This window comes from Hordeum vulgare, chromosome 3H (genome assembly GCF_904849725.1).
Source record: "Hordeum vulgare subsp. vulgare chromosome 3H, MorexV3_pseudomolecules_assembly, whole genome shotgun sequence".
Taxonomy (NCBI): Eukaryota; Viridiplantae; Streptophyta; class Magnoliopsida; order Poales; family Poaceae; genus Hordeum; species Hordeum vulgare.
In genome coordinates, this window is record NC_058520.1 from 594260344 (window position 1) to 594287401 (window position 27058).

Sequence of the window (27058 nt, forward strand, 5' to 3'; positions counted from 1 at the left end):
CTAACATTTCTCACGGCGAATGATGTAGACCGTCATCGTCAACTGCTCCTCGTTCTCCATCAGCTTGAAGAGGCAGAGGTCCCCCACCCGCAGGCGGTTGTCGCAGGCGAAAGACGGCCATCCTTTAATAATCCTCATCTGCTGGCTCGAGGCTCGCATGATATGTGTATATCGCAGCTTGGTAGGCCATGGTCTGCTCTTCCCCTCCCGCTGAAGCACCAAACTGATTGCATTACACTTGCCACCATGATGGTCAGCAGCGAACTTCTTTCCAAGATACTTAGCCGCATACCAAAACCCAAAGTTCTGTTTACATACATAACAAGGGGAAAATATTAGAATGGAACAGATGCAACACTTGGGATTTTTTATTCCTATTTATCTTATCAAATGACGTTGATGGAAATCTAGGAACTGACAGGCTGTGACACAAAATGGTGTCTCTGAACTTACCAGGATGGGAGGGTTATTGTAATGGCTGTTACCCCGACATACATTGATCTTGCCAATGATGGCAACATAAAAGGGCAATTCTGAGTCTGAATCAATGTCTTCAATTTTCTCCAGCACTTTGTTCTCCTGTGCTGGTGTTAGACAAGATCTATCAGGCAACATGAATGGAGGTTCAGAACCTTTTTTAGAATCATCAAATACACCATACTCTTCATGTTGTGAAGAGTACTCTTCACCTGTTCACATGAATGAAACGTATTATATCATGAACTGAAGTTTGATACATGCGTCCTAGAAGTGGCAATATCTTAGTGGTGTGTTGGCGTACCATTGATAGGTGGTTTGGTCTTAACACCGCCCATCTTGGTGCTTCTCCTTCCATGATTAGAGCCAATGTGTGTTGCTCTTCCAGGGGAATAATCAATACTAACCTTGCCAAGGAGGTGGACTGTCATTGTGAATCTTTTCTGCTTAGCATTTGTCATTGGTTCAAATAGGCAGATATCGCCCTCCCTAACGAGATTGTCACCAACAAAGTCGCCCAAAGAAAGGTTGCGCCGACCAGCACCAGTCGAGCCAGATGGTCTGATATGGAGCTTGCACTCCCAAACCTTGTTTTTCCTAGGCACCTGGAGTATGATATTTGTATCTTTGCATGGAAGGTACTTGTGTGCGTAATGCTTATGTATTACCTAATGGAAAAACAGATATAAAGTGTTGGTGATACTATTATGTTGTTTATATAATAGCTGTGTACTAAATAATTATGATGTTAACACTATGACAGAGGTTAAATTGCTCCAACACGCATGAATTTGACTGATAAGGAAATAATCTGTAGATTTAGAAATGCATATGCATTCTGTGCAAGCATATTCTTCATAGGTTGGTGATAGTTAGAACCACGTGTATGGAGAAACTAATGTACCAGATCACCATGAGGTTTCACATTACTCTTTTTCATGAGTACAACAAGCACAGGGATTTTAGGTCGAATCTTCTGTACAAATGCATGTAATTTCAACTCCTCTGCTTCTGTAAGATCGCACTTCCCCGATAAGACATAATAATCCCTAACATCATCTGACTCAAGTGGATTGTCTATAGATAGATTGTCTTCTGCAGTGAAAAACAATACAAGAGTAAGATATAGTGTGGTGAAGAGTACTGAATAATCTAAGTACACAATTTAAAGTCTTAACCTGACGATTCTGCATAAGAATAAGATCTTTCCTTCTGGCTTCCATCTGAATCTGATCCTTCACTTGCCTTGTGAATCTGATCCTTCTGGTACTTGCATTTAGTACCGCCAAGGCTACTAGAATTATCAATATCAAATGTGCTTGCCTTGTGAACACCAGAGGCATTTCTCATCCCAGAACAGCACCAGGTTTTCTCTTTACCATTGGAATCAAATATTGTAACCTCAAAGCGGGCATTTCCAAGGTATCGAAACACCAAAGAATAGTTCTCTTCTATTTCATTGGCATTAAGGAATGTTGTCCATCCAGACTTCAATATTGTTCTGTTCATACTCTTAGTGACTCCAACATCATACAGGTTGCCATCAGAGGTTTCTAGTCTGACTGTTCCCCATATCTTTCCTCCAAATTGGTTCACAAACCACTCTGGTATGACCTGTAACAAGAAGAAATTGGGCAAAAATTGTTTGAGGCAGCAAAAAAGACTATAAACATCAGACAGCCCACTGAATTAAGAAATTAGGAAAGACGCATATAACTAACCAGGCTGTGCATGAAGTTGCCATTGATCTTCCTTAGAAACTTAACCTTTATCCCGCAACATTCACATGGATTACTCATCTTGGATCTGCTCTGCAAAACAAACCAGATATCATGTGTTTGCATAACTAATGATTCCCTAAAATCATTCAAGATCAGTATGATGCCCTCTCCCATCCTCCCAAATTCAAAAGCAAAGGTCCTGCCGTTCACAGTCGACGCCCTAAATATTTTGGGGGGATTTGATCATATGCCCATGCTATTTTTTTCATTCAAAATATACTACCCCACTTCAGTTGACGCTAATCTTATGCCCTTCTTTTCTCTGCATTTATGTTCCCCACTTCAGTTGACGCTAATCTTATGCCCTTCTTTTCTCTGCATTTATGTTCCCCACTTCAGTTGACGCTAATCTTATGCCCTTCTTTTCTTTGCATTTATGTTCCTAAATGTCTCATGTGAAAAGTGTATTTGCCTATATGAAAAACTTGCAACTTTTGGGTCCTTCCCCCTTCTGTCCCCCTTCTGTTACTCAAATTTGGAGTATGAGCCAAGCTTGTGAACTCAGTGCTGGGGCCGGCTGAATTTGAAGTGAGTCAAGCTAGTACTGAATGTTTTGTATCTGGACTAAATGTTCCAAGAAGAAAGGTAAAGATGAGTTGCTGTTGGAGTCGAATTCCTGTGATCAATTTTGTAGTTCGTAAGGAACATGTATGCTGGATGCATGTTATTGACAATTACGCAATGTACGGTGTGCATGTATGCTGGATCTGCAAATAAAAGTGATGCAATGTATGCAAATGCAACTGATCATTGTGTTTAAAACCACTCTGAATATATGCAAAGTTGATTTTCAGACATCTTTATATATGATTTAGGCAGCAGCATGAATTTGATAGTGCAAAACGCGCTAGACATGGGGACTTTAGAGAAGTGAGTTACCAGCTCGCCAGAGTAACCTGCGTCGCCTCGACGGTTGTCTTCCTCTACCCTTATCTCCTCTGCTCCTTGCTGCACAAGTCTACAAGACGAACAAACATGAACAGTCTGTCGAACCAGGGTTACCATGGAGTACATGAGAAAGTTTGGAAAATATGCAAATCTGTCATAGAGGAAATAATTTCGTTACTGGATCTATTGATCACTGGGCTCCATTATTTGCGATGTTACTAGGGGATAAAATGCAGATCTAACTCAATCACTGATATCTCTTAAAAAGGGAAGCAAAAAAACCAATGGTTAAGAACCACAGCACATTCAGTTTTATGAAATTCTTATCATGGTAGGTAGCACAAGCACAACATGGCTGCTTTGTATATCCTACCGGTTTGTGAAATTCAGCAGAAATAAAAAGAAAGCAAAACAGCAGTAAAAAAAAAAGAATTACTGCTGCTCCATGCAGGTGTGGAAGAAGAAGAGATATGAATAAACTGCAAACAGGACAGAAGAAGCTCACCGCGGTGCTGCGCCGTAGAAGAATGTATGAAGGAAAATGCTTATGAAGAGAGAGCGTCATTTAAGCCTGCGTTGCATTTATATATAGACTTCTCATATTCCCAAGACACTAGTTTGACCGTCGGAACACCTATTCTCTCTCTTCTTTCCGATATTACTTACTGCTGCCAAAAAAAAAAAGAAAGTAGTACTCCCTCCGGTCCTCAATAGTCCGTGTCTAAGGCTGGTCGTAATGGGAGTATCATAAGTAGTATCATACATGTCAACTAGGCATATTTGATGAGGTGGTATGAAATTAAATAAGAAGAAAAAGGGTTGAGTATCATATTATGATACCGTATCATATTAAATGTTGTGCTACTGTATGTGTCATGCATGACAATAAATAAATTGTTTTATGATACTAGCACATGATATTATGCATTACGGATGTAGTATCATACACTAGTATCATATGCATGATACTAATATATGGTACTTTCCATTACAACCAGCCTAAGACTTTTTTGTTTTTTCCTAAATGCTCTGCATGATACATTTTTCTACTAGTAATGATTGTCAAGTTTACCTCTAATTTACAACAGAGCATGCTGCCAGAAAGTAATAAGGAGTCTGGGGAATTTAGCACGGAGAAAACGAGGAGACTAAAATAGAAATCAAGCAAAAGGAGCCAATGGCTTCATGCATTTTAATTGATGTACATCTCTCCAGGTCGTTGCATGCAGGGGTAAAATAGTCCAAAAAACCATCAAATGGCGTGGTTGATATGCGTGGGTTGAGTTTTACGCAAACTAAAAAAGAACCGAAGGAGTACTAGTAACTCCCAATAGTACCACCCAAAGAGGGGAGGTTTTCATAAAAGTAGCTTGCTCACATGAAAAAGGTTTCCTCTGCTTTGTATTGCAAAACAAACAACTAATACAGCCAATGATAGATGCTGCCACGGAATCAGCACAATCACGTTCAAAAGAAATAAAAAAACAAATGTCGACACTGGTTGATCGACAAAAACTAAGAAGCCTCCCAACTGCTGTGCCCATCAGGATCTCCCACCAAGATCCAAGACTCCGACGCGCCAATACCAATTAGCACGTCCAAGAAGGACCGGGACAATGAAGACGTTGCTACCAAGGGTTTCCCCAAGTACACGATGAGGCGCGAGGAAGGGTAGTACCCGACGCCCTTCAGGAAGGTTCAGCGACACCCACATGCGCCACCTTGTCGGTGTCGGCCAGGGCGGCAGGGGTTTCCCCCGATCCCAAGTTGCACCTCGGACGCTCCGGAGCCTACCACTAAACCGACCTTCACCCTGCGTCAACATGGTCTTGAAGCTCCCATGCCGTCTCACCACAACACCGCAAGGTGAGGCCTGCACATCAACGGATAGGAGCCGAGACTAGGAGCAGCAACATCGTCGGCATGCGAGAGGGCTCAACCTCCACTGTCAACGATGGTCGTCGAGCAGACGCAATAGTAGGAGCATACCAGGCCCGTGGGCCTACAGGCCTGGTCGAGACCTCAAAGACCGTAAAGGTCCCGCCATCGCGCTGCAGCAGGTACGCCGTCGGCGTCACCGCCCCCCGTCTGCTCCTCCTCCTCACAATGCAGAAGACATCGAAGTTGTGCCAAGGGTCGGCCCGCTAGGACCCACACTACTAGAGAAACTATCAATAACGACGGTGGCCAAAAACTGTTGGTCGCTAAAATTCTGAGCGGGACTCCATAGGATGAAAATAAGGCTACCGTGTACCATTAACAACCACGTGAGGTACCCGTCGCTGGCTAAAACATGGGTGGAGTTGTTATTTTCTAATCTCCTCTTATGCGTGCAACTCTCTAACAAACTCAACCAGTTATACTTTCCTTTAAAGAAAACCAATCACCTCTCCTTAATCCTCGGGTCCTCCACATCGATCCCATCTACGCGGTGTTCTTCTACCCATCGGGATCCCGACGCGTGCTGCACCTGACCGGCAACAAGCACTTGTGCTGCAGCCTACACCTCGCCGGCAGTCTCGACACCGGCCTGCCTACGCTGTAGCCTGCACCTTGATTGCCGCCTGCCTCGACCTAAGCGTAGCTGTGCTGAATCTACAATCTCGCTGGTCACCTCGACCCCAGCATGCCCATGCCGACGGCGGCGCGCTCAAGCTAAAGCCTGCACATCTCCACTTGACACCATCAACCTGATTCCGCTAAAAGCTTTGTTGCTACCCAAAAGGTGATTTTTCTGTTACTATTAAACTCGCAAATGCAAATTCGTTTTCTTCATTTTTATTTGTAGAAATTCGCTATGTCATGACAAATAGAATCTATTATTTTTTTGGATCGAAATACAATCTATTCACTCATAGCTCTTCTAAGACAAAAGATATAGAATAAACTATATGGATATATCTAGGCCCCTGTACAGTTCAGTACCTCTGTATGAACATGTTAACATGGCTATTTGTCAGTCTGGCCGTGGGTAGCAGCTAGCTTGCAAGAATATGATAACAACATGGTGCTACTAGTTTATGCAATTTTTAATCTGTACTAATCCATTTTCTTCATATAGTTAGCTTTTGTGATTCTGAAACTGAGTTTCCAACTAGCTTGTATTGCACTGATAAAAAAATTCTACACTTTGTTGTCTTGCACTAGTAGAAAAAGGGCATTTTGTCCCGGTTCGTAAGGGCCTTCTGTCCCGGTTTCGGAAATGGGACTAAAAGGTCGTTACTAATGCCCTTGGCCTTTAGTTCCGGTTCTTACATGAACCGAGACAGATGGGCCTCCATGTGGCCGGTGCGGCGAGCCCGGGCAGGGGGGCCTTTAGTCCCGGTTGGTGACACCAACCGGGACCAAAAGGCATCCACGCGTTACCATTTCAGGTGATGGTTTTTTTTTGAAAGGGGGGGATTTAGGGGGTTTTTGGGGGGGGGGGGGGGGGTTAATTTAGGTGTTTCATATATTGTGTTAACTAGCTAATAAATAGAGAGAAGTGTCCTCTCTTATCTCCGTGCTTGGTCGATGTTGCATACTATACGTATAGAGAGGACTAGACACGCTAGCTAGTAAGCAAATGAAGGAAACAGAAGATCATCATGAACAAATGCATCCAAAGAGAAGTGATATCGACCACCTCTCCCTTCTCTGAGAGATTGGTCAAACAACAAGTTCTTGTATATCTATCCAACGCTACTCGCTACATATATACAATATAATTATCTCTTACACTATAATCTCCTAATTAAAATTCAACTCATTAGGGTTCACATGGTATTCTCCGTCTTTAGCGATCACGTGGTCAAGAAAGAATGCCGCCAATTCCTCTTGAATTCCTCGCATACGATCTGCTGGTAGGAGTTCATTCCGCATCCGATATATCTAATTTAAAGAAGGGGGTCAATACATATATATGAATAAATGAAACTGAACACAAATGATGGTAATAAAATAAAATTATGAATATTATTATTTACGCACGTCATATTGTTTGTCAGAGTAGCCCCGCTCATAGGTCATGTGGCTTATGGACTCGCAAATGTAGTATCCACAGTAATCATTCCCTGGTTCCTGCCACAACCACTTTACAAGAAATAGAGGTCAATCAAACTAATAGTTAGCAAGCATGCTAAATGGTATTGATGAAACTAGGGCTTGAATCACTAGGAGATGCGTGGAACATGCTACTATAGTACTTACTTTCGGGTGTCTAAATTGCAGCTTCTTCGGCAGTCCCGGAGTTTTTGCGGTGAATTTTTTCCAAACCCTGTCAGACAAAGAAAACAATTACTTGATATCAGGAAATGAACAAAGTTGCCGATATGGTGCGATAATGATCGATTTAACTTCTCTAGAATTTCAGTCATGTCCGCACACTCGTTGGGATCTTTTCGTCTCGAGTCTAAGACGGTTACTAGTCCCTGCTCAAGCTTAATCTCTAGGAGAATATAGTGAAAGCTGCGCACGCATGCATAACTCATCAATTACATTACTATAACCTTGACTAATAAGGGAAACCGAATATGCACAAGACAGTAACACTCACTGGAATTCGTAAGGGAAGAGTATTATAGCTTTGTTTTGATTCAATACAAATGATTGTAGGAGGTTGGCCTCGGTATCTTTGGCCTGAGATTTAATCATAAATGCATCTACGAGATTTGTGTTAATGAACCCAATATCACCGATTTGTCTTTTCTTCAATTCGACGATCTTCAATCTGCATATGATATAGTGAGGATAATTAAAAATACATGCAATGAAAGAGCTGGCCTATATATAGAGACTTAATGACAGAAGTAGTACTACTTACAGGCAGTAGCAAGTGATCATTAATTTATCGAGGGCCTTTAGATTGAAAAATGGGAAGAACTCCTCAAATGGAACCATCAACAGTTCAAGTCCAACGAGGTCATGCTCCTTTCTAACTCCCAGCGTCAAAATATTACTCCCCCAAACTCTTTGCAAGTTTTCATGTACCAATCATGGAATCTTCGCATCATCGTTGTTAGAGATCTTTCATCTTTGACGAGAGTCTTCTCGTACACGTATTTGTGTTCGTCCACCTCCAATATATCAAAATGTGCATCATCGGGCAGGTAATCTGCAGGATTGGTACCGGGCAACAAGATCCCCGGATGATTAGCGACGATATCGCTAGACACCTTGAGCGGGGGGAACGATTGGTTCGCTTGTTCGCCGAGCTGGGCAACTTTTTTCCCAGCTCGTCGTTCTGCTAACCTTTAATCACTGACAGTACTTCCCGACTGCTGCGCTTCGATAAATGACTTTGTAATAATGCGCTCATAGTTGCCTTTCGTCGGAGACTTTGGTGGTTTCTTCAGGGCAGCCAGAGTACGCTTTGCTTTTACCGGATCTATCTTCTCCTCCGGAGGTGGATGTTTTTTTTTGCTTTCACCCCTTCAAAGAAGTTCTTCACTTCGGCTTCCACGATCTTCGTGATTTCCTCCTGGCTCCTCTCGTATGGTAACTTCTCTGGAGTCTTCAGAGAAGGACCATATCTGTATTGCCTGCCTCTGGCTGTAGTGCTAGACACCGGAGCAGACGGAGCGGCTGCGATTGTCTTTCATTTCTTACGAGGTGGAGGAGAAGGACTACGCGCCGGAGGAGCTGGAGCGGCGGCGGGTCTCTTCATCCCTTGTTGACGAGGCGGAGAAGGAGGAGGCAGGTGGCTGCTCGGGCGCCGGCGCAGGCGGAGAAGGAGGCGGAGTGCCGTCACGCGCGGGAGAAGGAGGCTGAGTGCCCTGATCACTCACCGGAGGAGGCGGAGGAGGAGGCAGGCCCTGACTTGCCGGAGGAGGAGGAGGAGGCGGAGGCGTCCAGTTCGGAAGGTGGATGAGCTCCTTACGTAATAGGCATGGAGTCTTCAGAGAAGAACCCAGCCGAATCTCCCCTCCACCCGTAGGGTGGTCAAGCTCAAGGTCCTCAAATCCTTCCGTTATTTGATCCACCATCACCCTAGCATATCCTTCTGGAATCGGCTGGCCGTGGTAGGTTGAGCCAGGTTCATTAGGTATAACAGAGCCAACAGCCGCCTTGACTTTGAATGTCATCCATTGCGTCATAAGGTAGCAATGTTGAGACTTTGTGATAGCATCCACGGGGTAGCACGTGAAGACAGGCTCCAGCTGCTGAGTCTGCTCGGTGGAAGCCACGCTGCTTCTCCGCTGAGATGGCGGGGTAGCTTCAGGGGAAGTTTTGGCAGGTCGTTTGCTGCGATCTGCTTCTCGTTCCTCTAGCCCTTGTACCCTTTCGTGCAGCGCCTGCAGTTGGCTATGCTCCGCTTTCTTCCTCCTCTCCTGGGTTTTGTTACCCCCTGCGTCCGGAAACCCAGCCTTCCACGGAAGGGAGCCTGGCGTGCCTCGTGTCCGTCCAGGGTGCTCAGTATTCCCGAGGGCCATTGTGAGCTCGTCATTCTCTCTGTCTGGAATGAATGCCCCTTCCTGTGCTGCGGCGATATAGTGCTGAAGCTTCCTGATGGGTATTCACAGTTGCTCTTCCATCCAAACGCACTCCCCTGATACAGGGTCCAAGGTTCCGCCAACCCCTAAGAACCAAGTCCGTCAACGGTCTGGCCATCTCAATGTCTCTGGTTCGACCCCTTTAGCAATCAGGTCATTCTCAGCCTTGTCCCACAAAGGTCGGGCTTTGAGGTAACCACCTGACCCCGTGCGATGGTGATGCTTCTTCTTTGCAGCATTTTTCTTGTTTGTCGCTGACATCTTCTTACTCTTTTCCGATGTCTTGTGGGCCACAAATGCGGGCCATTGATCTCTGATCTTCTCAAACCGGCCGGTGAATTCTGGTGTCTCTTCTTTGTTGACAAACGTTTTCAGCTCATTCTTCCACCTCGTGAATAGTTATGCCATCTTCTTAAGAGCATGAGACTTGATCAATTCCTATTTAACTGGCTTCTCTGGATCCTCCTCTGGCGGTAGGGTGAAATTTTCCTTAAGCGTTGTCCAAAGATCTTCTTTCTGTTTATCGAAGACATAAGACGTCGGCACCTCAGTGTCTTACTTCTTTGGCTTTAACCATTGCTGGATACTGATCGGGATCTTGTCCCTAACAAGAACCCCGCACTTAGCACGAAATGTATCCCTTGTCCGGATGGGTTCAATCGGCTTGCCATCGCGCGCGATTGCTGTGATCTCAAACCTTTCGTCCGAGCGCAACTTTTTCTTCGGGCCTCGTTTCTTTACCGAAGTTGAGGTCGATCCGGAGGGCTAGAGAAAAAAGAAGAAAGACGAGAGTTAATTAATACGTGTACATATGAAAACAATGAATGCATCAATTAACTAGCCAGCACGGGCTTAACTAATATATATATACCTGGCCGGATTTGGTTCGGTCAACGGAGCCGTCATGAACGCCCTCTTCTTCACCCGGTCCTTCCAGATCATCATGAACGCCCTCTTCTTCATGCGGTCCTTCCAGATCATCATGAATATAGCGCTCTTCTTCACCCGGTCCTTCCAGACCATCGGTGTCTCTGAGAAACGACGCAATGACATCACTTCCTTGTGCGATTATCTCCCCCAACATCGCTTCTTCCTCTTCGTCTCGGGAGTGATCCATAGTTTGTGCAAATATTTACAACATGTCAATTATTATTCAAACATGGTACGGATGGACATATACTAGTGGCAAACGTAGAACTAGCTAGCTAATCACAATAAGGAATCATGTTAGTGGCCTCGACGCTGCTTCTCTAGGGTTTGGGGTGGCCTAGACAACGCTTCAAGGGTTTGGGGTGGCCTCGACACAACGCTTCAAGGGTTTGGGGTGGCCTCGACGACAACGCTCTTTTAACTTGGTAAATTTGGGAGGGGGTATATATCGACAATGACATACCCGATAAAAAATAAGAAGACAAAACAAGAAATAAAAAGAGGAGAAGAAGAAAGGAATAGAAGAGAAGCAATTGAAGAAAAAAAAGAAGAAAAAAAAAGAAAAAAAAGGAGAAGAAGAAAGGAATAGAGGAGAAAGAAGAAAAAAATAGAAATTCTATTTTTTCTCTTCTTTCTCCTCTATTCCTTTCTTCATTTCTATTTTTCTCTTCTTTCTCCTCTATTCCTTTCTTCTTTCTCCTCTATTCCTTTCTTCTTCTCCTCTTCTTTTTCTTCTTTTTTCCTCTTCTTATTTATTTCTCCTCTTCTTGCTCTCCTCTTCTTCTCCTTTCTTCCTCTTCTTATTTTCCTTTTTCCTCTCATTCATTTTCTTCTTCTTCCTTATCTTCCTAGCTAGATATATAATACTTTTCTAAAAATGTAACTTTTGCATATATAAAACTTTTTCTTCTCCTTCCTTCTTCCTTATTCCTAAATATATATAGATAAAACTAACCTAAAATGTACTAAATCAGAGAACATATATAGATAAAACTAACCTAAAATGTACCCAAATATACTAAAAATCTAACTTTTATATGCACAGAGAACGGGGCATGGTCGGGGCAGGGGCGACGGCGGCGTGGTCGGGGCAGGGGCGACGGCGGCGTGGTCGGGGCAGGGGCGACGGCGGCGTGGTCGGGGCAGGGCGACAGCGGCATCGGTGTAGAGGGCGGCAACGGCGGCGTGGTCGGGGCAGGGGCGATGGCAATCGACGGGGCAAAGGGCAGGGGCGACAGCGGCATGGTCGGGGCAGGGGCGCAGGCACGGCGAGGGCGACGACTGTGTGGTCAGGCCGGGCAACGATGACGTGGTCGGGGGCAGGGGCGACGACGGCGAGCTCGGGCAGCCTAGCGGCGTCGTCGGAGGGATCGAAGAACTGCCCAAATTTTCACAAGTACTCGCTTATATAGCAAAGCCATTGGTACCGGTTGGTGCCACCAACCGGTACCAATGCCCCCTTTAGTCCCGGTTGGTGCCACCAACCGGGACCAAAGGTCACTTTCAGCAGCCCAAAGGGCGGGAAGCGATGGCCTTTGGTCCCGGTTGGTGGCACCCCCTTTAGTCCCGGTTGGTGCCACCAACCGGGACCAAAGGCTGCCCGCGTCGCGGCCAAAGTTTAGTCCCACCTCGCTAGTTGAGAGGGGCGCGCAGTGGTTTATAAGCCCCACTGCCACACCCCTCTTGAGCTCCTCTCCACTGCAGGCTTACGGGCCTACTTGCTAATGCTTTGCCTGATGGGCCTTCTGGGCCTACTGCGGGCCTGAATCCTGGCCAATGGATGGGTTTCTAGTCGTATTCAGGCCGTGGTGGCCTAGTTGGTGGCAATTTTTTATTTTTTCCCAGTTTTTTTGTTTTATTTTTTGCTTTATTTATTTTATTTCATTTTTACATTAGTACCGGTTGCCTGCCACAGCCGTGGTGCGGCTGAATGTTTAGTCCCACCTCGCCAAGCGAAGGAATCCGAGCCTGTTTATAAGCTCTGCCGCGGTTGCAATGTGGAGAGGAACGACTTTATAGAGAAAATTTAACCTAAATTCAAAGTATTAGTTAGAGCTAACTAATACTTTGAATTTAGGTTGAATTTTTTCTATAAATTCGCATCTATTTTTTTTCATTATTTTTGTTTTATTTTTGTTTTGTTTATTTTTTTAGTTAGCTTATTTTGTTTTGTTTCTCCTTACAGAAAAATACTTATTTTTTTTTGTTTCTTATTACTTATTTATTTTATTTTATGATAATTCTTTTTGCCATTAAAGTTTCTAACAAAAAAAGTTCTTTATAAAAATTCTTTTTGATTTTAATGATTTTTAACAGAAAATACTTTGATAATTTTAGTTGCATTTACTGATTATTTTTTCTTTTATTTTTTGTTTTGTTTATTTTGTTTTGTTTCTACTTAAATTCAAAGTGCTAGTTAGCTTATTTTGTTTTGTTTCTACTTACAACAAAATACTTATTTATTTTATTTATAATTACTTATTAATTTTATTTTATGATAATTCTTTTTGCTATTAAAGTTTCTCTCATATATGGTGGACAATCCCTCACCTGATTTTTCGACTGTCGATGATGGCCGCTATTCCGTCTTCCCCTAATGCAACAAATATCTAGCACAAGGAGAAGAAGGAAGAGCGACCCCCATAACAACAGCCGCCATTCTTCTTCTCTCATATGCTTGAGCTAGAGTGGCGAGAGCATAGCATGCATGCTCACACCTCAACGACCAAAAACACAGGAGAGGGGTGGGAGGGGGGGTTCATATAGGCAATCCTTTAGTCCCGGTTCGTATCTAAAACCGGGACTAATAACATATGCGGCATGCCACGTGTTTGCGCGGCACGCCACGTGGTTTCGCTGTATCTTTAGTCCCGGTTTTTGTCTTGAACCGGGACTAATAACATATGCGGCACGCCACGTGTTTGCGCGTCACGCCACATGGTTTCGGTGGATCTTTAGTCCCGGAAACTTGTCTGTTAAAAAGGGATTTCATTTTTTTGAACTTATTTGAACTCCATAGTTTTTTTTTGTTAAAAATGCACCATTCAAAGCCACATCATCAATTTACAACCCTTTCTAACTTTATTTGTTATTTTTCATGCATTTATTGATTATTTTGAGCTATAAGACCATGAAATTGAAAAGCATTTGAAATGAACTCTGAAAAGGTTCCAAGTTGGCATGGTATCATCATTTCACCCACATAGCATGTGCGAGAAAGTTGAGAGGGTTACGGCAAAAACTGGATGCACTTCGTGTACAAAACGGACAATCTCTTTCGAAGTATCAGGGTTTCATACGGAAACTCGTCTGTTACAAAGGGATTTATTTTTTGAACTTATTTGAACTCCATAGTTTTTCTGTGTTCAAAATGCACCATTCAAAGCCACATCATCAATTTACAACCCTTTCTGACTTCATTTGTTATTTTTCATGCATTTACTGATTATTTTGAGCTATAAGACCATGAAATTGAAAAGCATTTCAAATGAACTCTGAAAAGGTTCCAAGTTGGCATGGTATCATCATTTCACCCACATAGGATGTGCGAGAAAGTTGAGAGGGTTACGGCAAAAACTGGATGCACTTTGTGTACAAAACGGACAATCTCTTTCGAAGTATCACGGTTTCATACGGAAATCGTCTTTTACAAAGGGATTTCATTTTTTTGAACTTATTTGAACTCCATAGTTTTTCTGTGTTCAAAATGCAACATTCAAAGAGACATCATCAATTGACAACCCTTTCTGACTTCATTTGTTATTTTTCATGTATTTAATGATTATTTTGAGTTATAAGACCATGAAATTAAAAAGCATTTGAAATAAACTCTGAAAAGGTTCCAAGTTGGCATGGTATCATCATTTCACCCACATAGCATGTGCGAGAAAGTTGAGAGGGTTACGGCAAAAACTGGATGCACTTCGTGTACAAAACAGACAATCTCTTTTGAAGTATCAGGGTTTCATACGGAAACTTGTTTGTTACAAAGGGATTTCATTTTTTTGAACTTATTTGAACTCCATAGTTTTTCTATGTTCAAAATGCACCATTCAAAGCCACATCATCAATTTACAACCCTTTTCGACTCGGGCATTAGTCCCGGTTCGTAATGTACTCCAAAGTGCGTCGGTCACCATACATCCATTGGCGGTTCATCTCTATTATGAAATTAAGTATATATCAAAAAACCATTGCAGAACAAAATGAATAGAGAAATGACCAAATTAATACAAGTTCATCATCACATTAAAACAAAAGCACAATAGTAATCAAATGTTATTATTGAAAAATAAATACATAAAGTTCTCTCATAAAACAACATACAACTAGGTAAAACATTTAAATACAACAACAAACGCGATCAAAATCGCAAGTAAGGTAACAACTGACCCAACAGCATAATGATACCAAGCCTCTTTATCAATGGCATATTTTCTAATATTCCTAATCTTCAAGCGCATTTCATCCATCTTCAAACGCATTGCATCCATCTTCAACCGCATCGCATCGATCTTCATCTTGCGATCGTCAATGACCTCGAGCTCGGCAACATGCAACTCCATTTCCATATTCTTATCCTCAATTATTTTCAATTTTTCCTTCAAGTATTTGTTTTCTTTTTCAACCAAAGTTAACTTCTCGAGAAGCATTTCTAGGTGGGTTGGAATTTCCGGTTCACATACCTCCTAGATTAAAAATATATGTCACGTTGGTCATCACAATTGTCATAAACAATAAATGAACCAAATAGTTATGAAAAGATAATATATACCACATCTGAATCATAGACTGGACGAGGGCTGACGGGGGCGGATACCAAAACCATCGCACTATATAATAACAAGGAATAATAAAAGTAAGAAAATTAGACAAGTATCTATCTGAAGTCAGAATTTTTTTCTTTCAGAAAGAAGATAAGAACAAGAGGCTCACCACGGTGGTGTCGGCGACGAGATCGGCGCGGGCGATCGATGGCGGTGAAGACGGGGCGGGGACGGGGCGTGACGGACCGCTAAATCTAGATAAGTCTCGTTGAAAATGGAGCTCGGAGGTCGAGTTTCGAGAGGAGAAAGCTTAACTAGTGTGGCTCGAGCATTTCATCGAACACCTCATGTGCATAGGAGGTGAACTAGAGCATCCAAATGCCCTCCCCTCGCCGGCTCTGACAAAAAAAAGCACTATGAGTGCTCTGCCGCGGCGGTGGGTATATATGTAGGCAAGTTATTTGTCCCGGTTCGTGGCATGAACCGGGACTAAAGGTTGTGGGCCAGCAGCGAGGACCATTGGTCCCGGTTCGTGGCTCGAACCGGGACAAATGGTTCCACACGAACCGGGACCAATGCCCACGAGGCCCCGGCCGGCCCCCTGGGCTCACGAACCGGGTCTAATACCCCCCATTGGTCCCGGTTCTTGAACTAATGGACTGGCCAGGGCCGAACGGTAGCCCTGTTTTCTACTAGTGTTGAAGTTACTCATGAAATTAGTGCCAGCACTGTGACGGTAACAGGAATGATATGGATTAACTTTATGGCATAAAAAGATGTCATTTTTTCTTGTATCCACCCTCTTTACCGATTGGTTGTGTATTTTCAGGCCCAGCAAATGGTATAGATGAATTAGCAAGTAATGAAAAATATGGGAAGTAAAGAAGCCCAGCGTAACCTTGCAGCTACCTAAGTCTAGTGAGCACGACAATGGAAGTGAATTAGTTGGTGAAATTTTGAAAAGTGAAGAAGCGCAGGGTAACCATAGCATTGGAGCTACATCAAAGAATGGTAAGGTTAATGCAACTGGATTAGTTGATACCCCATTCGACCTGCTACAATATTTTTTTGCTTGATTGTTTTTCCCTGATTTTGCTTGACTAACATATGTGTTTTGAATGCACAAAATCTTAAACTAACGAAAAGCGCATGGTTCATGGGATGAAGATATTCAAGGAAAGTAGATGATTTCACGGAGTCCCATGTAGAATTGTTCGTAATCCTATAATTACCATGGTGAGGGTAAAGGTATGGTCCAATATTATTGGCAGAACTCAAACATATTTTTCACTCAATTATGGTAAGTTCTATAAAAGGCTCTAACATTATAAAGCAATTTTCTGTACTGTTGTATTTATGATATTCTGCTTATGAACACCTATTTGGGACAAGTTTGCAAATATTGATGAGAATATTTTGTAGGTTTGATGGTCCACCATAATATATAAAATTATTTGGAGGCATTGTAACCACTGACGAAGAATGATATTCATTCAAACAACGATGGTGCCCCTTGATTGAAGATTAATACATAGTATCTTTTTTAGTTGTCTCGTTTTCCAGTTAGATATGAGCAAGTATATTGACCATATAAGGAGTGGTTTTGAGGAAAAAAATTAAATGGGATTTACCCCAAATTGTATGTCAAAATTTTGTATTTTATCTGGTTTCTGTTATTAAAAGAGGCTATGATCCTATGAATTCAAATTCTTCTGTCTTTATATTCATGTGGATGTTAATATTCATATGTGGCTGTTGTATAAATGATCGATGAACGGGAAATAGTAGTAAATCGAGTTTGTTGTCATGGATACCAAAATGGTGAAAACAATGGTCGGTAATGATATTTTAGTTGCCATTCGAAAATTATTCACCATGACAAAAGTGGTCGTTAATAATATAGTTGTGGTCGTTATTGCCTTAGGATTGACGACAACAAATCATCCCGCCGTTATAAGAATAACGACCACGAAAGCTATGTGGTCATTATATTTTTAACGAAGGAGCCTACTACGACCAGCACATTGTGGTTGTTAATGACCTCTACGACCACAATCCATCCTTTAACGACCACGTATACCGTCGTTAAAAATCGTTTCCCTAGTAGTGCCATATAGGGCCTGTAGGGTCCAAATCTAGGTCAGGGCACGCAGCTGGCCACCCAGCGCCGCCCTGTCGCCAAGGAGCAACGCCGCCACCTCACCCGACGCCGGCCACCGGACCACTGCCAAACCGATCATCACCCACCGTCCGACAACCCAGGGTCACCAGGCCGCGCCACTCCAGCCCTCGCCGCAAGGAACCGTTGTGCGCCAATTCCGCAGCAACAACGCTCTTGCACGAACCACCACCATTGAACAGGTGCGCCCCATCGCCGCCAGCTCTTGTCGGGCTTTGCTCGGACGAGCCCCTTGACGGCGGCGGGGGAGGGTGAGGGAGGAGGAGGGGGTTGTGGGCGGAGAACGGCGAGGCCTCCCCGTCGCCTCGAGGGCGGCGACACAGGAAGGGATAGGGTTTCGGGGAGAAGGGTATCTTTGTCCCTGCCTAATATACTCTCAATCAAAAGAAGCTAGCTCACGCATGAAAACTTGGAATACATATTTCTTCTCTTTTTTCTACTACAAGTCGTATTTTGCCGTGGCACATTTCTTGTTTCTTTTCTGTAATGTTAATTTCATATTTGTTAACAAGGATATTGTAATTACACCGGCATGGCAAATTCTTCATTTTTATTGCCATCACAACTTCTAATTTTATTTTTCCCATGGCAGTTATTACTTCTTTTATTTTGACCATGTAAAATGAACCTTTATTGCTATGGCAAATTTTATTCAACATGCATGGCAAATTTAATTTTCGTGACTCATGGAAAATTTACTTCTATGGACCATGTCAGAAAAAAGTTTACACCCATGGCAAAGTTTGCCTTTTGCATAGTTACGTTTTTAACAACATGGCAATTTTACTTTGTAGACTGATAAATTTAGTTTTATTGCCATGGAATTTTTACTTTTCTTTTAGCCATGCCAATTATTACTTTTTCCGACCATGGCAAAAATAACCTTTTTATTGCCATGGCAAATTTATCTTTACTGTCATTGCAATTTTTATTTAACATACATGGCAAATTTACTTAATGTCACTCATGGCAAATTTAGTTCGACTAGCAAAAGGCCCGTGCGTTGCAACGGATTTTTTCTTCCTAATTTCCAATGGAGATGACCATATTTTATTACATCACTGAGATACACTATCACTCTTAATTTCGTGAAATCATGAACAATTTAGAAATCATAACATTTTCTAAAAATCATGAACATATTTAAAATCATGAATATTTTTTTTATCACTTATAGGTGATATTTGACAATGGGTTAAGGTGACAATTAAGCGACAATTTTGCGAGATGGCCTTTGTGAAAAAAATAACATGTTAAATTTGAAATTGAGGTTTGAAAGATATGAATATTTTAAAAAAATACTTTAATCTCTAAAATATTTGAGGTTTGAGAAAAGGCTAGAAAAAATGGGGAGTACCTTGGATCAAACCTAGGTCTCTCGGACGGGATTGATACGGCGTAGCCAACAGGCTGGCTAGTGCCCTTGTGTAATCAAATGGCATAGCGGTTGATGAACCAGAAGCTAGCGGCGGCGATTTAAGGGGAAAAACGAATCGTTTTTCACTTATTAATGGCATTGGTGGGTAATTTTCATCAACTCTAAGGGCGATGTTTATGACGTACGGGCAGAAGTTATCCTTGCTTTATTAATAGGTATAGAATAGGTATAGATATGCAGGAAAAACAAACGACCGGTAATTTCGTCACCCCGGTGACGTAAGGCGATTAACGAGGCAACAACCAGAAGAGAAAAGGTGCATGAACCGGAAGCAGGAGGTGGGGGAGGATGGAAGCAAGGCGAAAGGGACGGCGGCGAGGGGACGTACATGGACCTGCCTTGCTCACCCGAACGGAAAGGAGGAGGAACCGGTAGCGCCGAGGCCAGAGAAACTTCATACTGGTACCACTTGGCAACGTCTGAACGGCAAACACCTTCAGGAGCTGCATGTTGATCTTAGCACATTTTCCTCTTTCCAAAAGACCGAGATTTAAAGCATCTCAAACATAATACTGTAGAAATTACATAGAGGTCTTTCAATCACCGAACAACATCGTGCCATGAGGACCTGCACCCCGGAGCCGTAGTCATCGTCGTTGAACTCTTGAATCAAGCCGAAGAACCTGCCACCAAATATCATCCTCACGTATGCATAACAAAAAACAAAACAAAAAACTCGTCATCCCGAGGAGCCGACTTTTGAGCTATGTATAATCCGTCCCCGCGAACAAATTCAAAGAGGATCGAAGCCCGCCGAAGCTGAGGCACCAGGATTCTCCTTCACGCCACCAGCCCGCCAGAGCAAATCCACAGTCCTCCTGATGAAGATCAACAGGAGAAAGGCTTGGCCCTAGGAGCCTTGCAAGAAGGGAAACATATGATCTTACAACAATTTAACGTACAATAAAACCTGTTTGAGATCATTTGGAGAAGAATTTCACATGATTATCCGTATGGCAGTTCCCCAAGCACACAACATACACCAGGTGTTGTTTCAATCAGCTCTACAACTTCAACAATATTCAGAGGAGAAAATACATTTCAGGCAGTTGTCAAGGATGTTCATCTCAGTGGTGGTGGCATCAAGCAACACATATCACAGGCATTTAGACACAGTACAAGGAACGTAACAATTCATAAAATCATAAGGTTCTAGTTATGTAAAAACGCATAGAACTTGGACGGAAACAAATTTTATTTATCCCAGGATGATTCCAAAGGTTACAACACTCGACCACACGCCTGCAAAAATCGGGGATCTGAAGAGAAAAAACAACTACACAAGGTTGTCATGGCAAGGGTCCTTTGATATGTTGCACCTTGCCAAGGACAGATCCCCAGGGACAACAGGCAACCCCTACAGATGCTGCAGAAAAGCAACCATCCACCGACGACGACACACACACACACTACATATCGTGAAGAGACTGAAATTGGAACAACAACACACTGAGACAGATCAGATCGTAGCACACACTGAGTTCCATGAATATGCCTTTGAAGGAACCTTATTATAGAAAAAAATGAAATTGATCACATGCAAGAAGTACACCAGTTAGTAAATAAATCTGACATCAGAAAATTGTACGCTCCAGCTGGAAAGATGAATGAAAGAAAAGAAAACCTAAGAAGATAACTGAAAGTGAAGGGCAGACCAAACATATTTATGATAAATGTATAAAAGAGAGACACCTTCACACCTTAGATTTGAGTTCTCTTTCTGTTATTGTGCTTTCGAAATCTCTTTACTACATAACATAGTTATATATCTCAAAGATCCGTCCAATTGCCTCTAGGTAAGCAATTCTATCTTGTCCCGCTTTGATTCTTCCGCCAACTTGTTTCTTCATCGGGAACCTACATTTGGAAGTCCACATATCAAAGATTAAACAATCCACTATATCATCAAAAAGAAAACAAAGGTTAAATATCATAAACTCAAACGCTGCCACACAGAAATGTTCAAAAGAACAAGTAGCTGCGAGTAGCAAAAATAGTTGACCTTATACTGTGAGGAACAATCAGAACTTGCATGATGGCACAAAATCAATAAAGTCAACAAATTATACCCTCATTCTTCTATCGAGAGAAAGTCTTAAACTGAGATCATCCAACTTTTCCACAAGCTTATTCTTCATCTCCTATAGTACACCACTTCCATTTGCACTCAAGAAGCAATAAAGTACTTCTAGCATAGCAATACTTCTGATGCAGCATGAAAATTGACTTTTTTCTTCAGAAACAAGACATATATAAGTAACATTGCCATCTCTCTCAACCTTCTTTCTTCAGGAGCTCACTAACTGGGTGGTAAGCGGGCTACCATGCAAAGATTCTAGGTGCAAAAACAAAGTAACAACATTTATTGATTCAGTCATATTCCTAGTAGCATATGCATTACTTCCTGTCAGAAACAATGCACTAACCTTATCAATGCCGATGTACCATTCCATCATGGTTGCAAGCTCCTTATATTTAATTTTTTTCAACGTTCTCCTTTGAAAATGTATCCTTAAAATCATTTCTTTGCTCTCTTAGTATCGAGGAGTGATCTTGCAAATACAAAATGATTAAAATATGAGCATCAAATAAAAAATGGTGACAGCTAGACAATAAAGTCAACACGATGGTTGGTATAGTAAGAAAGGCAGGGACTGGTGGCACCTTAGTCCATGCACCAAATATAGAACAACACTGAGTCATGGCAACACAAAAATAAGAGCAGAGTTAGAACCTAGAGTGAAAATCAGCTTTCCATATGGTTCAATTCCCATAGAACTGTGAGAGCTACACCCATCATCCTGAATAATATAAGTTCTGTATGTTCATATATTTATGGATTCAGCAATACGACAATACCATACACACAAGTTCAGAAAATTAAAATGATGGCAATGCAATTGATTCTCTTACTTTGATAGTTTAGAAACAACAGTTGGCACGTTATACAAGAATGTCCCCATGTCCCAGCTGCCCCTTATGCTAGAAATAACAAAAGTTAAGCATCGACTCATACCTCATTTTGACCCCATGAGAAACAACGGTTGTTAGAACTGAAAACAAGACAGTGGCAAGCCCCTGGGAAAATACAGGAATCCATTAGAAAATTCGATATGACCATAAATCAATTTTACTACTTGACGACATTCAAGAAACGCGATGACAACTTAGTAATACAGGCATTTCCGCACACAGACTGGGCAACTTCCCATACAGTGGAGTAAAGTCAGGAACTCGCGGAGGAGGAAAGTAAGAAACTCACGGCAATGGGAGGCGCCGAAACGGATGTCCTCGCCCACGAGAGGGCACAACCTTGTTGGGGAACAATCAGAACTTGCATGATGGCACAAAATCAATAAAGTCAACAAATTATACCCTCATTCTTCTATCGAGAGAAAGTCTTAAACTGAGATCATCCAACTTTTCCACAAGCTTATTCTTCATCTCCTATAGTACACCACTTCCATTTGCACTCAAGAAGCAATAAAGTACTTCTAGCATAGCAATACTTCTGATGCAGCAAGAAAATTGATTTTTTTCTTCAGAAACAAGACATATATAAGTAACATTGCCATCTCTCTCAACCTTCTTTCTTCAGGAGCTCACTAACTGGGTGGTAAGCGGGCTACCATGCAAAGATTCTAGGTGCAAAAACAAAGTAACAACATTTATTGATTCAGTCATATTCCTAGTAGCATATGCATTACTTCCTATTAGAAACAATGCACTAACCTTATCAATGCCGATGTACCATCCCATCATGGTTGCAAGCTCCTTATATTTAATTTTTTTCAACGTTCTCCTTTGAAAATGTATCCTTAAAATCATCTCTTTGCTCTCTTAGTATCAAGGAGTGATCTTGCAAATAAAAAATGATTAAAATATGAGCATCAAATAAAAAATGGTGACAGCTAGACAATAAAGTCAACACGATGGTTGGTGTAGTAAGAAAGGCTGGGACTGGTGGCACCTTAGTCCATGCACCAAATATAGAACAACACTGAGTCATGGCAACACAAAAATAAGAGCAGAGTTAGAACCTAGAGTGAAAATCACCTTTCCATATGGTTCAATTCCCATAGAACTGTGAGAGCTACACCCATCATCCTGAATAATATAAGTTCTGTATGCTCATATATTTATGGATTCAGCAATACGACAATACCATACACACATGTTCAGAAAATTAAAATGATGGCAATGCAATTGATTCTGTTACTTTGATAGTTTAGAAACAATAGTCGGCACGTTACACAAGAATGTCCCCATGTCCCAGCTGCCCCTTATGCTAGAAATAACAAAAGTTAAGCATCGACTCATACCTCATTTTGACCCCATGAGAAACAACGGTTGTTAGAACTGAAAACAAGACAGTGGCAAGCCCCTGGGAAAATACAGGAATCCATTAGAAAATTCGATATGACCATAAATCAATTTTACTACTTGACGACATTCAAGAAACGCGATGACAACTTAGTAATACAGGCATTTCCGCACACAGACTGGGTAACTTCCCATACAGTGGAGTAAAGTCAGGAACTCGCGGAGGAGGAAAGTAAGAAACTCACGGCAATGGGAGGCGCCGAAACGGATGTCCTCGCCCACTAGAGGGCACAACCTTGTTGGGGAACAATCAGAACTTGCATGATGACACAAAATCAATAAAGTCAACAAATTATACCCTCATTCTTCTATCAAGAGAAAGTCTTAAACTGAGATCATCCAACTTTTCCACAAGCTTATTCTTCATCTCCTATAGTACACCACTTCCATTTGCACTCAAGAAGCAATAAAGTACTTGTAGCATAGCAATACTTCTGATGCAGCATGAAAATTGATTTTTTTTCTTCTGAAACAAGACATATATCAGTAACATTGCCATCTCTCTCAACCTTCTTTCTTCAGGAGCTCACTAACTAGGTGGTAAGCGGGCTACCATGCAAAGATTCTAGGTGCAAAAACAAAGTAACAACATTTAGTGATTCAGTCATATTCCTAGTAGCATATGCATTACTTTCTGTCAGAAACAATGCACTAATCTTATCAATGCCGCTGTACCATTCCATCATGGTTGCAAGCTCCTTATATTTTTTTCAACGTTCTCCTTTGAAAATGTATCCTTAAAATCATCTCTTTGCTCTCTTAGTATCAAGGAGTGATCTTGCAAATAAAAAATGATTAAAATATGAGCATCAAATAAAAAATGGTGACAGCTAGACAATAAAGTCAACACGATGGTTGGTATAGTAAGAATGGCAGGGACTGGTGGCACCTTAGTCCATGCACCAAATATAGAACAACACCGAGTCATGGCAACACAAAAATAAGAGCAGAGTTAGAACCTAGAGTGAAAATCAGCTTTCCATATGGTTCAATTCCCATAGAACTGTGAGAGCTACACCCATCATCCTGAATAATATAAGTTCTGTATGCTCATATATTTATGGATTCAGCAATACGACAATACCATATACACACCTGTTCAGAAAATTAAAATGATGGCAATGCAATTGATTCTGTTACTTTGATAGTTTAGAAACAACAGTCGGCACGTTACACAAGAATGTCCCCATGTCCCAGCTGCCCCTTATGCTAGAAATAACAAAAGTTAAGCATCAACTCATACCTCATTTTGACCCCATGAGAAACAACGGTTGTTAGAACTGAAAACAAGACAATGGCAAGCCCCTGACAAAATACAGGACTTCATTAGAAAATTCGATATGACCATAAATCAATTTTACTACTTGACGACATTCAAGAAACGCGATGACAACTTTGTAATACAAGCATTTCCGCACACAGACTGGGCAACTTCCCATACAGTGGAGTAAAGTCAGGAACTCACGGAGGAGGAAAGTAAGGAACTCACGGCAATGGGAGGCGCCGAAACGGATGTCCTCGCCCACGAGAGGGCACAACCTTGTTGGGGAACAATCAGAACTTGCATGATGGCACAAAATCAATAAAGTCAACAAATTATACCCTCATTCTTCTATCGAGAGAAAGTCTTAAACTGAGATCATCCAACTTTTCCACAAGCTTATTCTTCATCTCCTATAATACACCACTTCCATTTGCACTCAAGAAGCAATAAAGTACTTCTAGCATAGCAATACTTCTGATGCAACATGAAAATTGATTTTTTCTTCAGAAACAAGACATATATCAGTAACATTGCCATCTCTCTCAACATTCTTTCTTCAGGAGCTCACTAATTGGGTGGTAAGCGGGCTACCATGCAAAGATTCTAGGTGCAAAAACAAAGTAACAACATTTAGTGATTCAGTCATATTCCTAGTAGCATATGCATTACTTTCTGTCAGAAACAATGCACTAACCTTATCAATGCCGCTGTACCATTCCATCATGGTTGCAAGCTTCTTATATTTTTTTTTAATGTTCTCCTTTGAAAATGTATCCTTAAAATCATCTCTTTGCTCTCTTAGTATCAAGGAGTGATCTTGCAAATAAAAAATGATTAAAATATGAGCATCAAATAAAAAATGGTGACAGCTAGACAATAAAGTCAACACGATGGTTGGTATAGTAAGAAAGGCAGGGACGGGTGGCACCTTAGTCCATGCACCAAATTAGAACAACACTGAGTCATGGCAACACAAAAATAAGAGCAGAGTTAGAACCTAGAGTGAAAATCAGCTTTCCATATGGTTCAATTCCCATAGAACTGTGAGAGCCACACCCATCATCCTGAATAATATAAGTTCTGTATGCTCATATATTTATGGATTCAGCAATACGACAATACCATACACACCTGTTCAGAAAATTAAAATGATGGCAATGCAATTGATTCTGTTACTTTGATAGTTTAGAAACAATAGTCAGCACGTTACACAAGAATGTCCCCATGTCCCAGCTGCCCCTTATGCTAGAAATAACAAAAGTTAAGCATCGACTCATACCTCATTTTGACCCCATGAGAAACAACGGTTGTTAGAACTGAAAACAAGACAGTGGCAAGCCCCTGGCAAAATACAGGAATCCATTAGAAAATTCGATATGACCATAAATCAATTTTACTACTTGACGACATTCAAGAAACGCCATGACAACTTAGTAATATAGGCATTTCCGCACACAGACTGGGCAACTTCCCATACAGTGGAGTAAAGTCAGGAACTCGCGGAGGAGGAAAGTAAGGAACTCACGGCAGTGGGAGGCGCCGAAACGGATGTCCTCGCCCACGAGAGGGCACAACCTTGTTGGGGATATGTGTTGTGCCCACTTCCAGTTTTGTTCATGTATCCCAGCCATAACTAGGCGGCTTTATATTTTGTCTAGTAGTTTATCTTGAATTCGAAAGAGAAATCTTGAAGAATTCGTTTGAACCGAGGAGCTGATCCTCTGTTCAGTTACTACAAGTTTCCATGGAACTTCCATTATTACAGCGACTACAACACTGTGTTGTTTGCCGTAGTACCCGGGCCTGGCGCCTACGAGCCGACGCATGTTGGCCGCGAACGAGAGGGTTACGGGGGCCTCGTCGTACACGGAGACGACGGTCGCGCGGGTCCGGCACTGCCACCGCTGCGACAGCTTCGAAAACCGTGCATGGGTCGCCGAGGCCGGTGGCATCGAACTCTGAGCTGCCCCCAGCTTCTTTGCGGCGACAATTGACGACAGGAGTTGTGGGAGTGACCCATCGTCGGCGTGGAAAGGCGTGACAGACGGCGCCAAGGACGCCCAGTGCGCGAGTTCCCCGACGGCCCCAGGAACTGCGTCATGTCCTTCCGTCCGTCAGCATGTGGTTCCACATCGCCGCGACCGTGAACCGCCGCAGGTGAACTCGTTGACCTGCACCAGGAGCAACGAGTCGGCGTGGTGACAAAACCTGCCGGGGTACCGCGCCGCGAGGCCCCCGAGCAACGGCACATTGACGTCTGCCATGCCCGCGGCGACGAATGGCACGACGACCGCGCCCTCGATGCGCAGGAGCTCGCCATCGCCGTCGGCGGCGAGGCGGCCGGCGACGGGGCGGTAGTGGGTCGGCGTCCTCTTGAGCGGCAGATCCATGGATGCCCGCATGAGTGCCTGCGTCGGCACGATGGGCGAAGAGGAGGATGAGGGCCACGGGTGTGGGGGCAGCGGGTGCGGTGACCGCGGTG

At 42.5% G+C, this 27058-nt stretch overlaps 1 protein-coding gene across 1 annotated transcript; it reads right to left on the reverse strand.

Moving 5' to 3' along the window:
* On the reverse strand, positions 1-26978 carry LOC123442161 (B3 domain-containing protein Os03g0619600-like). Its single transcript, XM_045118237.1, has 10 exons — positions 26726-26978; positions 26340-26668; positions 25856-25917; positions 3138-3216; positions 2199-2288; positions 1656-2091; positions 1382-1572; positions 782-1145; positions 454-689; positions 1-306 (listed from the first exon to the last, which is right to left on the reverse strand). The coding sequence occupies exons 1-10, from the start codon at positions 26976-26978 to the stop codon at positions 1-3; spliced, it is 2346 nt and encodes a 781-aa protein (XP_044974172.1).
* Positions 26979-27058: the final 80 nt, after the last annotated feature.